This window comes from Heptranchias perlo, chromosome 10, assembly GCF_035084215.1.
Source record: "Heptranchias perlo isolate sHepPer1 chromosome 10, sHepPer1.hap1, whole genome shotgun sequence".
NCBI classification, from domain to species: Eukaryota; Metazoa; Chordata; class Chondrichthyes; order Hexanchiformes; family Hexanchidae; genus Heptranchias; species Heptranchias perlo.
Window position 1 is genome coordinate 20,032,303 of NC_090334.1, and position 14,201 is coordinate 20,046,503.

Below are 14,201 nucleotides of genomic sequence, written 5' to 3' on the forward strand. Positions count from 1 at the left end.
GCAAACACACACACACACTGCCCGCACACACCCACCGCACACACACCGCCCGCACACACACACCGCAAACACACACACACACCGCAAACACACACACACCGCCTGCACACACACACCGCAAACACACACCGCAAACATACACACACCGCCCGCACACACACACACCGCAAACACACACACACCGCCCGCACACACACACACCGCAAACACACACACAACGGCCGCACACACACACACACACCGCAAACACACACACACCGCCCGCACACACACACACACACCGCAAACACACACACACCGCCCGCACACACCGCAAACACACACACACGGCCCGCACACACACACCGCAAACACACACACACTGCCCGCACACACACACACACCGCAAACACACACACAACGCCCGCACACACACACCGCAAACACACACACAACGCCCAAACACACACACAACGCCCGCACACACACACCGCAAACACACACACAACGCCCGCACACACACACCGCACACACACACACACCGCAAACACACACACACCGCAAACACACACACACCGCAAACACACACACACTGCCCGCACACACACACCGCAAACACACACACACTGCCCGCACACACACACCGCACACACACACACAACGCCCGCACACACACACCGCAAACACACACACAACGCCCGCACACACACACCGCACACACACACACAATGCCCGCACACACACCTACCGCACACACACTGCCCGCACACACACACCGCAAACACACACACTGCCCGCACACACCTACCGCACACACACACACACTGCCCGCACACACACACCGCAAACACACACACACTGCCCGCACACACACACTGCACACACACACACACACACCACACACACACACCACACACACACCACCCACACACACACACACCACCCACACACACACACTGCACACACACACACACCACCCACACACACACACACCACCCACACACACACACTGCACACACACACACACACACCACACACACACACACACCACACACACACCACCCACACACACACACTGCACACACACACACACTGCACACACACACCACCCACACACACACACTGCACACACACACCACCCACACACACACACTGCACACACACACCACCCACACACACACACACACTGCACACACACACCACCCACACACACACACACTGCACACACACACCACCCACACACACACACACCACCCACACACACACACTGCACACACACACCACACACTGCACACACACACACACACTGCACACACACACACACCTCCCACACACACACCGCACACACATGCAAGCACACACACACCGCCCATACAGACACCTCACGCACGCACACACCGCCCGCACGCACACACCGTGCACACACCGCACACACAACTCACACCCGCACACACACCGCCCGCACACACACCGCACGCACGCACACACAACACCCGCACACACACACCGCAAACACACACACACACTGCCCGCACACACCCACCGCACACACACCGCCCGCACACACACACCGCAAACACACACACCGCCTGCACACACACACCGCAAACACACACACACCGCCCGCACACACCGCAAACACACACACCGCCTGCACACACACACCGCAAACACACACACCGCCCGCGCACACACACCGCAAACACACACACACCGCCCGCACACACACACACACCGCAAACACACACACACCGCCCGCACACACACACCGCAAACACACACACACCGCCCGCACACACACACCGCAAATACACACACACCGCCCGCACACACACACACACACCGCAAACACACACACAACGCCCGCACACACACACCGCAAACACACACACAACGCCCGCACACACACACCGCACACACACACACACCGCCCGCAAACACACACACAACGCCCGCACACACACACCGCAAACACACACACAACGCCCGCACACACACACCGCACACACACACACACCGCACACACACACACACCGCACACACACACACACCGCAAACACACACACACCGCAAACACACACACACCGCACGCACACACACACCGCAAACACACACACACACCGCAAACACACACACACACACCGCAAACACACACACACCGCACACACACACACACCGCAAACACACACACACACACCGCAAACACACACACACCGCCCGCACACACACACACACCGCAAACACACACACCGCCCGCACACACACCGCAAACACACACACAACGCCCGCACACACACCTACCGCAAACACACACACACCGCCCGCACACACACACCGCAAACACACACACAACGCCCGCACACACACCTACCGCAAACACACACACAACGCCCGCACACACACACCGCACACACACCGCAAACACACACACACTGCCCGCACACACACACCGCAAACACACACACAACGCCCGCACACACACACCGCAAACACACACACACTGCCCGCACACACACACCGCACACACACTGCCCGCACACACACACACACACCGCAAACACACACACAACGCCCAAACACACACACAATGCCCGCACACACACACCGCAAACACACACACAATGCCCGCACACACACACCGCAAACACACACACACCGCCCGCACACACACACCGCCCGCACACACACACCGCAAACACACACACACCGCAAACACACACACACCGCCCGCACACACACACCGCACACACACACACACACCGCAAACACACACACACCGCCCGCACACACACACACCGCAAACACACACACACCGCCCGCACACACACACCGCAAACACACACACACCGCCCGCACACACACACACACCGCCCGCACACACACACACACCGCACACACACACACCGCAAACACACACACAACGCCCGCACACACACACCGCAAACACACACACAACGCCCGCACACACACCTACCGCAAACACACACACACCGCCCGCACACACACACCGCAAACACACACACAACGCCCGCACACACACCTACCGCAAACACACACACACCGCCCGCACACACACACCGCAAACACACACACAACGCCCGCACACACACACCGCAAACACACACACAACGCCTGCACACACACCTACCGCAAACACACACACAACACCCGCACACACACACCGCACACACACACACACCGCAAACACACACACACCGCAAACACACACACAACGCCCAAACACACACCTACCGCAAACACACACACAACGCCCGCACACACACACCGCAAACACACACACAACGCCCGCACACACACCGCAAACACACACACAACGCCCGCACACACACACCGCAAACACACACACACTGCCCGCACACACACACCGCAAACACACACACAACGCCTGCACACACACACCGCAAATACACACACACTGCCCGCACACACACACCGCAAACACACACACAACGCCTGCACACACACACCGCAAACACACACACACTGCCCGCACACACACACCGCAAACACACACACAACGCCCGCACACACACACCGCAAACACACACACAACGCCCGCACACACACACCGCAAACACACACACACCGCCCGCACACACACACCGCAAACACACACACACTGCCCGCACACACCTACCGCACACACACACACACTGCCCGCACACACACACCGCAAACACACACACAACGCCCGCACGCGCACACACACACACACACACACACACCACACACACACACAAACATGAGGAAAAACTTTTTTACACAGTGAATGGTTGTGATCTGGAATGCACTGCCCGAGGGGGTGGTGGAGACAGATTCAATCATGGCCTTCAAAGAGGAACTGGATAAGTACTAGAAAGGAAAATATTTGCAGGCCTACGGGGAAAGGGCAGCGGAGTGGGACTAGCTGGAATGCTCTTGCATAGAGCCGGCGCGGACTCGATGGGCCGAATGGCCTCCTTCCGTGCTGTAACCTTTCTCTGATTTCTGTGACTGCTATTCCATCACTTTAGAAATGGCTTTTTTTTAAAACTATTTTTATTGATTTCTTTTAATATAGCAGAACCACAACTATATATATATCAATTTTGGTACCACAGAAGTTTACCGCACAGAAGGAGGCCATTCAGTCCATCGTGTCTGTACCAGCTCTTTGCTAGAGCAATCCAAATCTAATCCCTTTGTCCTGCTCTCTCCCCATTGCCCAGTTTTCCCTTAAAAGATGCAACGGTCTCTACTTCAGCCATTCCCTGTGGAAAAACATTCCCCACTCCCACAGCCTTCTGTGCAAAAAAATTCCCTCACTCTCTTAGCGACAATTTAAATTGATAAGCCCTGAAACACGTAGAATGGCCAAATAGGGCAAAACTATTTCATAAAAAGTACCTACTTAGACAAGCACCCTTTCCTTCCCTGTTGGTCTGTGCTCAGTGCCTCTCCCAGATGGCATGGCTGGCTTTAGGGAATTTTTTCTGTGTGGGCATAACTGGTGAAGCGTGTTGACTCCAAAACACACAGTTTGTCCGGCACGTCCTATACATCTGTGAAAATGGTGGCGACCCTGGACAGTCCCTTACCGATTCCCTGATCACTGTGCAAATATCACACTGCACTAAACCAACAGCACAAGGTGAGCATGGAGCCACAGTTATACTGCCAGCTCTGTCCAGAAGTCCGTACATGTAGTTGTCAGGAAAAAAAAATACCAGGAGTCAAGCATGACTGTGATGCCTCCTGCAGTCGACTAGACTGTCAATATCGACCGTTGCACCTGAATATGGTCACTTGAGTACTGCATGCCTGTAGAGCTGTACCCCCAGAGTGGAGTCAATGCCATTTTTTTTCCCTTTAAACAGGTAACACTGATCGAACAGGCTGACAGAAGTAAGTGCATCCAGCAATGTTAGAGCTGAATTAAAACACACAATTGAAGTAAGATTGCTGAAAGCCCCTTTGATTAAAAATGATCTCTACCGAGGTTAATTCAATTGACCTCAAAAGCCAGATGCCCAAATCACACCAGCGGAGCTCACAGCTGAACAAAAAGATTCCCCCCCTGACAACACACACAGAAAAAACAAGATCTAAAATCCCAAAGAGATATTAAGAATTAAGGCAGGACACTTTTCAGGGACAGCATGAGCTGTAAAGTGCTTGATGTGAGGGGAGGCTGATGTAAAGATTCAAATGAATCTAATAGTGTTTGACAGCAATTTTCATCCGACATTGATGAATTTCACCAGATCCCCCTGACTTTGTGAGATGCCATGGAGACCACGGTACAGCTGTAACCATAATACTTTTTAGTTGCTGAATTATTCTACAGGGGCACTTACAGGGAGTCTTCCCCTTGAATTGGAAGTTTTATCCGGCACAAACAGAATCCCACTCACACACATATCGGAACAAGATTCTGACTTCAGTAAAGTTATTATTATGCCTGCTTGGCCTACAGCTTAAAACCGCAGCTGTTTTTTTTTGTTCATACCGACAGACTTTTGACTCGCACAGACCTCCCCTGAGCTGACCGTAAGCCAGCGTGTATAATGGAGAAATGCTGAGCGATCACACCGATTCATGAAGTGAATACCCAATTGTTTGTTTAATCAATGGTGAAATGAAATCTTGATACTAAGTTCTCAGTATCAAGGTTTAATTTCACCATTGACTAAACAAACGATGTGAATATAGGAGGCGGGGACAGGGGGGGCGCGGAGGGAGAAAGGGTTTGGGATGGGGAATGTCGAACAGCAATTTCTGATGTCCCACTATTGCCAGCATACTGGTTTACCACAGGTCGGCAGGGGCATGGATTGGTTGAACATTGATTCTGAACTCAACCACATCTCGATTAGATAAGGTAGAATTAAGCCTAGCACCTTATACTGTAGTGAGTTATGGATTTGGCTGAAGCACTGGAAAATGAAACGTGCAGACAGTAGTGAGATAGCATTACTCTCTGTTAGTGCCAGGCCAGGAAGGAGGGGAAAATGGTCTGAGCGGTTCAAGCATATATATCTAAATGAGCTGCTTTAACTTAATTTTACTTCCCTCCGTTTCCCTCCAGAGAGCAGAGCTACCCTATTGCTTCCTGCCCATTTCAGCCAAGCCCACAGCTCACTGTATTAGATGGTGGTCTGCTCCATTAGTTAAGAGTTTCTTAGAAGGAAATAGTTGTTCTTTAAATTACATTGAGTTACGGTTTCTTTCACTTATGATCATTATTCTTACTTTCCTCCCTTCCTTCCCACCCACTTCACTGTTTCCCTCCATTATTTTACAAACCTGGGACACATCCTTATTTTATCACCTTTATTTCAAAGGAGCACAGATTTTGTTCCATTAGCCTCTTTTTATAGCTCATTAAGAACCAGTACCATCCTGAGTTACTATAAACTTTAAAATAAATCTTAGAATTAAACGAGTGCCTTACTTCTCTTTTCCTGGGTCAGCACAAGGTGGGATGCCCATTTGTACTTATATTACACATGGCTTCTGAAGTATAACACTCACTCAGTGCGGTATTATTTGAAGAAAACAGTAGTGATTTTGCACTGATGTGCTTGCTCTGGCTAATGTAAACCTTATTGTCAGTGTAAGGCCTTTCACCTAGTGGTTACTGGCTTCTCAATCACATGTTTGTAGTGCAGTGTCGAAAACTGCACAGCACCGTCATTATGACACAAGGAGTTAAATCAATTTCATTTTTCTTTTACCAACCCTCCCCGACCCCCTAAAGATCAAGGAGGCAATTTTAACCTAACCTGCCCGTCGGGAACTGATGAGATCGGGTGCAATGTTGGTTTTACATCCTGCCCGATTTTACTCTCCTTTGCGTAATATTGGGAGGGGTGTAAATCTGGTATTCCACCCGAGTCTATCAGGGTTACGTTAAAATTATCCCCCAAATAATTACTGGAACAAAGAAATAGATGTCATAAGGTAACCAATAAACCCCCCCCCCACTAAAAAAACACTACTAGGTTACAGAAAGATGGTGTGAAATGGACTCACCGTCTCCGTCAAACACTGGCTGGGTTTCAGCAGTTGGCGTGGGCTTCGATACGTCTTCTGAGTTCAGCGTTAGAAAGAATTGAAAAGAAACTACCATTATTGAGGTAAATACTATCTACTCTCCAGCACTATTGAATGATGGGATTTGCACATGGCCCGGCCACTTGGTGAACAAAACGGAAAGAAAAGTAAGAAAGCAACAAAGAAAGAAAGCTCGCAGCACACAAAAAGCCAGGACAGAGAATCATCTCAGGAAAGACATGCAGTACAATGAGAAACACTTACTTCCCAGTGTCTCCTGATTGTAGACACAGAGAGAAAAGCACAGGACATGCATTATACAAGTTAGAGATAAAATTAGATGAGGCCAACATCTCACTATGTCACTCTAATCAGGAGTCAAAACTACCTAAACAAAAAATCAGACTGGCATTTTAAGGGCGCACTAGAATTTGAGGGAACTACCTTTCAACGTAACATAACATAACTATCTTTGTTTATATGGCCAAAAATAAATAACCAGCACAAAAGAAAATCTCTGAATATTTTCTTTAACCCAAAGGCAGGCTGAAAGGATTTGGGGCTCAATTCTGAAATGTTTCTTTAAGTCTGTTTTTGTCAAATTTTGACGGGTGTTGAACTATTTTGGTCCTGGTGCAATGGTTTTGCTCTAGTTATTACAGGGATTTGACAGGCAAGGATGCCATTACTTATAAATTATCCTCAATGATTTACTTACAAAGGGAGAGCTTCCCACTGGCTCAGTGGGTAAGGGTACTGCAATGTGATACTGAACCACACAGATAAAGGTTAATCCTGATGCCCTGCTGCAACATGGTAAGGGATCTCTATATGGTACGATCTTTGGCCTGTGCTGACTTTCTTAATCTCAGCTGGGACAGCACAGGGAGCCTCAGTGTTCCCATGTGGTGTAAAGAAGTTCTACTCCTATACTGAATTGTAGTATTCTGTTAAAGTGATTAGCCTTAATCGGGTCTATGGTGGTCCAGTGGGTTGTTGGTTTAGCAACAAACTGCACCGTGTTGGAAGAAATATGCAAATGGAGGCAATTTTACTGCAGCGTTGACTTGCAGTGGTTCGGAGGGATTGAGAAATCATTTGTCATCATTTTGTTCTGAGGATAGGAAGTGGCACTTATCATGATGGCTACAAGCACGAGGTTGGTACTCTTCGAGTCCATGGGATGCACATCCTGGGAGAGAAGGGCGTAGAGGTGCACAAACCTCTAGCTACACTCGTGGTTAGGACGCAGAGTTGATCCCAGAGTGGAAGAACCTGATTTCAGCCCAGATAAGAAGTAGAAAGCAACTGAGCGGAGGGTAGGCAGGAAGATGCAAAAATGGTAGCTGAATCTCCTCCTTCATTCTTAAACACGTCTAGTCACGCGAAGTCCAGTGGGTAGGCTGCTCACCATCCACAAAGGGCTTAACAGAGGGACAGGACATTTTTTTTTGAAAAGTAGTCAACCAAATGTATTACAAAGTTGTGTTTTTGTGACTAGGATCATTGTACGTTTTAATAAAGGAATTTTCAGATGACGGAAACGCGGGGTGTTATGTCTAAAATGGCCCTCCCCCCAAAATACTTTGCATATAAAAGGTTCCTGGCCCATCCAACCAACATCTGATTTAGGCTTTGGGTTTTTAATGTTATACGGTGATTAGAGCCATTTTGTTTCAAAACTAGGGGTGCCATCGAATTAATTAAGTGTCCTCGGTTGCCTTGGTAACCTTGATCCATTTTGCAGTGTTGAAGCTAGTAACTGAAAACAAATTATGTTCGAAACTAACAACATTAGAGAGGCGGAGGAGGTTCAGACTCCGAGCAAAAATATATTAGGAAAACTGCTGACTCATCTAAACATGCTGGCAGCCGTTATCAACACATCTTCTGCAGCGAGCTCAGCAATGATTTGTGTTAAGAGCTACATGTCAGTTAGGTAAAGAGGAGCAAGCAGATTCACAGACAAACAGAAAGCAAAAGGTCAGAAATATCCATACACAATTTAGATCAACAGACAACTTAAAACATACTACTATATTTTAAAATAAAATACTCCAGGCACTTCAAAAATCTTTTCAATACACAATAAATATTTTTACCCGTTAATGTTCAAAATAAAAGAAAACAAAAGAGGATATAAAAAGGGTCAGGAAGTTGGGGTTCGTTACTGGTTTAAACTGAGGCAATACCAAACAGAGAGAGCCTTTTGATTTCATTTAATGCTAATTCTATTCTAGAATATATAATCATACTTTTTTGCGTGGCTGTGTGTTTCCAGATCTTAAGAAACATGCTGATGGCTGCAAGCTGCTAAGAGAAATGTAGCACTCAATAGGTTAATAACACACGTTGTACTTGTGCAACTGTGCAGGGGAGAGCATGCAATAACTTAATCATAGTTAGCACTTCACTGTAAATGGTCATTTTTTTTCTACTGCATTCACAGGATAGCAAATAAATACAGATCATCGGCTCACTGTATGCGAGCACAGGCCCTGCTTTTCCTTCAAGATAATAATCAGAGATCTCGAAGCACAACTAAGCACCTCAGTCTAAAAACATGTGGTGTAAACAGTAATGGTCATATGCTGAGGTTTCTGACTTCAACTGGTGTGATGATAGGGTTGCTAAAACTTGCCTCAGTAACCCTGGGCTAGGAAAGGGGGAAAAGAGAAATTGGTGAAGATTCCTACTCCTGATGACTGTCCAGAAGCACTTTCTGGAAGGTGCATGTGTGTCGATGTTGGTTGAGGACAAGTTTGGGCTCGCCTCCCATGGTCGAACAGTCTGTTGACATCACTGCCGAGGCTCATACGCAGAGAATGGCTCTATGTACTAAGTACCAGGGGGACGCTGGTACCTGTGGAATCAGCCCCTTCAGGAGAGATGGGGAGGGAATTGGGGGCAAGCAAATAAACAAAGTGAAGCTCATGTGTTCACCTCTCCCTTTCTTCTGCCCCCATACCTGGTCATGAAGAGGCATCAGCTTATCCAGAACCATTTAGAAGAATCTTTGGGGTTTTTCTACCCCCCTTTAAAGATGGCTCCTCCTTCTCTTGGCGCCACCTCATTTCGCTCCCTCGCACTGGCAGGCTCCCTCTGTGAGGCAACAAGGCTGCCAGGAGCCCACTCTACATTTTAATGAGCCCTGGCCCTGGGAAACTGAGTTGGTATCACAGTGGCAAAGCTGCCCTGGAGGAAAATTCAGCCCATAAATGTTTACACATGCTCCACCGAGCAATTGTAACTGCACTTACTCCTGCTGCATTTGCAGACTTCTCAATTGTTGTAGTCAGTACTCTTGTTTTGAGATGGTGCAGGCCCAGATAGCATTCCTTTTCCCCACAGAGGTGAAACACTCCACTGCTATGAGGTGTTCCATGTAGAGTGACGACCAGGGCGAAAACCGATGAAACTCACCCACTGAGAGAGGCAGGCTAGTTTGAATGAAAGGTGAGAATCCAGTGTGCTCTGCTGTTTGACCAGTGAAACCCTTTATGACCTACTTTCCCTTCATCTACGACCCTCAGTAGACCTGGTGATTTGTAAGATTCTGAGCCTGTCCAACTGTTGGAAGTCAGTTGTCTCTCCTCTCCTTATCCAATGAAAGGACGGAAATGCTACAAAAAGAAATAGCTAGTCCAGCATTGATTAAGAAAATAAAACTGCTCTACTCAAACTATAGGACCTAGATTTTTAAAGTAACTTAGCTTTTTTCCCTGTACCCGAAGGGGAAAAGTCTAGCCTCCAGTTGAGAACTGTCTGGGTAGCACATTAGAAATAAGAAGCTCACTGTGTAGAGACAAGCTCAGATCCTTCTGTTTTGGACTATTCATGAGTGGCCCTCGAGCATGATTGGGCTCTGCAACCAAAGGTGTTAGAGCTACTATTACAGCCCTCAGTGCAACATCTTCTGCGTCTCATGGCTCCAACAGACTCAACTTCAGAGTAGAAACAACTTCACTTAAAGGCAGGGCTCTTAAAACAAGTTAAAGATTCCTGTTCCTCATTACTCCCAGTAAGGTGACGGAACAGTAAGATGAAGCACACTGCACTTTCCCAAATGATAAAGGAGCATGGTTAACAGTGTGGTGCTTGTGCGATCAGTCATGTCAGGGATTATCGGTATTACTTGACACTTCCCACCAGGCAGATGGATGAGTGCTGACACACAAGTGACTGTGGATTGACCCCAATCAAATCTGAAACCACAGACTTTTGGAGACAAGTGTTTATAAAGCAATCTACAAAACAGTTCAGCTGCAATTTTACTAATTCTGGCATACTTAATTGAACACAACATACTGGTTAGGTTAGTCACAGAGAAAAGGGGAGATTTTGACTTTGTACGAGTTGGCAGCCCGTTATACATCTCTCCATTTTTATTTCCATTGAAGTCAACGGAGAGATGTAAAACGGCTGCCGATTCATTATCACCCATTTTACACGACCGCACAGGGTCAAAATTATCCCCAAACTGTCTTGCCTCAATAAGCGATATCTAGGTCCCCACCATTTGGATGTTAGTTTAACTTCCTTCCTGTGTGTTTTATTAGATCAAATACTTGCAGGCCCATTATTATTTACGTTTTAATGATTTAGTTTCAGTTGGGTTGTGTGATGGATACAACAGCCAAACCAGTGGTTCATCTTCTATCTTTACATCTGATGGGATGAGCGTTATCAACTTTAGAAAAATATATTTTTTAAATGTAGCTCTGCACAACACAGCTGCAGCCTGTGTAAAAGCTGAGTATTGATTTGATATGAGTGTACTTTTGGCTACTTACGAAGGCCACCAGGTGTCATGATAAATGTTCATAATAGACGTAAGGACAATCTACAAATTCTGCAAATAACTTGCACTTATTTCTTGAAAGGAGGAGGACGTAGTTTATTCCAGTTAATTCTTACTGTGTGTGTGTGTGTGTGTGTGTGACACCTTCAAGTGAGGACGGGATCAGGTTTGACCCTCACGTTGGAATTGTCTGCTGACATGCCTGAAGAATGCACTTGGCCACTTGGCCAAGATACCAGACGGCCACCATCTGTTAATCCCAACATGAATCAACACCTTCAGGAGAAAATTGAAAGGTGGGGGGAAGGAGAGAAAATGAGGATGGGTTGGGGAGGGAAATCACACCGCACTATTTAAAAATGAAATCACATGTAAATTTAGACTTTGATAAATGAGCTGCCTCAGAACGACGAGAAATATCAATTTGACGTCGAGTTTAAACAGTGGACCCTAATGAGAACTGACAACTCAGTGAGAAGCACTTCGAACTATCTGGGCTCGACATTTTATTCTAGAAAAAGAGGCTTGTACAGTAAACATGCTTCTCACTGCCAAATCTCAATACTAAAGTATTTATTTTCTTTTCCTCCATTTACAGAGTTCGTGCTCCAAGGCACAATTAATAAGCTTCAGAAAAGAAGTGAAGAAAAAAAAAATCTTGCCTCCTTCCCTTCTGCAGGTGCAGTCAGATAAAGCAGCAACTGTCTCAAAGATGTTAGCTCCCCCCCACCGACCCCTCCGCAAACCCTTATCCCAATGTAGACTATGCGATTGTGACTGGCGTTCTCTCCATCCCACAGGCTGCCTATGCATGCAGCTGGGAGGCACTCCAGCTCCCAATGATCAAAATTCAAAGCCCTTTTCTGCCTTTCAGATCTGATTGACAAATTCACTGTTACGAGGAGAAAAAATGTTAAAATGTGAACAATGTTGATCTTCACCCCTATTATTGCTGACTTTTCAGAGCTCCGTGTGTTAAGTGTTTTGAAAAGCGCACAAGAGAGAGAGAGGGGGGATCGCAGCAGTTTTAAAAGACGGCGGTCAATAGAAGAGTTAATTGTTTGAGGGACACAATGCGTTTATTCTGCAGACAGAACAAAGAGCCCCCTCTCTGCACTGCCTCTGTGCGATGTGTAATACCGTGTGTAATACTGCTCAAACAGACCATCTTAATCTCGCCAATGCATTGCCTCTTAACATCTATGACCGCAATATGGGTGCAGGATTACCACAGCCAAGACAAGATGTTCTATTATATGAAGGGGTTTTAATAGAGTAAATAAGGAGAAACTGTTTCCATTGGCAGGAGTGTCGATAACCAGAGGACACAGATTTAAGGTAATTGTCAAAAGAAGCAGAGAGGAGATGAGGAGAAATTTTTTTACGCAGCGAGATGCAATGATCTGGAATGCACTGCCTGAAAGGGTGGTGGAAGCAGATTCAATAGTAACTTTCAAATGGGAATTGGGTATATACTACGAAGCTGAGCCCCCCCAAGTGGTTGTTTTCACCAGGGGAGTCAGCTCATCAATGTTTGAGTCCAACTCCCCACATTGAGAATGTTCAGTCAAGAAACCATTTGCTATAAGGAGAAATGTGTAGTGCAGAAAGAACTTGGATGGATTTTAAATAAAAAGGTCAGCGTGGTTCGGTGGCATGAAGCAGGAGTGATGATGGTATATTGCGATGTGGTACAGTCACAGGATCATGGCTATAATGCCCCCATATTAGTTTCTGGTCTCAGCCATGCTGTCACTGGTGGCACCAAACAGACATCAGCCATTTTCCCACAGGGAAAGGAAACTGGAGATCTTACTCTCTCTCATGTACCTCCAGCACGCTGGAGTTGGAGGGTCTTCACAGAGTGGAGCTAGATGTGTTCTGGGAGGAGATCACCTGCCTGCCGGAGCATTCCCGCCTCTGAGTCAGAAGGTGCAGGGTTCAAACCCCGCTCCAGACAGTCCTGGTGAGTGGAGACCAGAGCTCAGGCTCTGAATTCTGGGTTGATGTCCAGTGGGTGTGGGTCCTATGGGTAATGGGAGCCCAAAGCCCCCTCTTGCCACATAGGATTAACCACCTTGTCGGCTGGGATAAAAATGGTTACGGCCATGGAAGGAGCGCTCGCATCACGGACAGTCAGACTGTTAATCAGCCTGCGAGTGCTCCCGCGACAAGGGAAAAGTGTAAAGATAAGACAAACAAACCTGCCTGCCATAGCAACTGGGGAATGGCACATGAGACGCAGGATGAGAAGGAACCTTGGGGGTAGAGAATAGGCAACATATTTCCTTAAAAAAGAGGGAATTAATAAAACATTCATTCAACTATTCATCAAGGATAGCATTGTGTTCTCGAAATCAAGTTG

General features: G+C 47.3%; 1 protein-coding gene across 3 annotated transcripts in view; it reads right to left on the reverse strand.

The window, feature by feature from the left end:
* smoc1 (SPARC related modular calcium binding 1) overlaps positions 1 to 14,201 on the reverse strand; it is a 214,958-nt gene that overhangs the window by 155,668 nt on the left and 45,089 nt on the right. For 2 of the 3 annotated variants that reach the window (XM_067991284.1, XM_067991283.1), the window contains exon 6: positions 7,015 to 7,104. In XM_067991284.1, coding sequence (XP_067847385.1) covers positions 7,015 to 7,104 — 90 coding nt within the window. The remainder of the gene's footprint in view (positions 1 to 7,014; positions 7,105 to 14,201) is intronic. The other variant, XM_067991285.1, reaches the window with a different exon arrangement.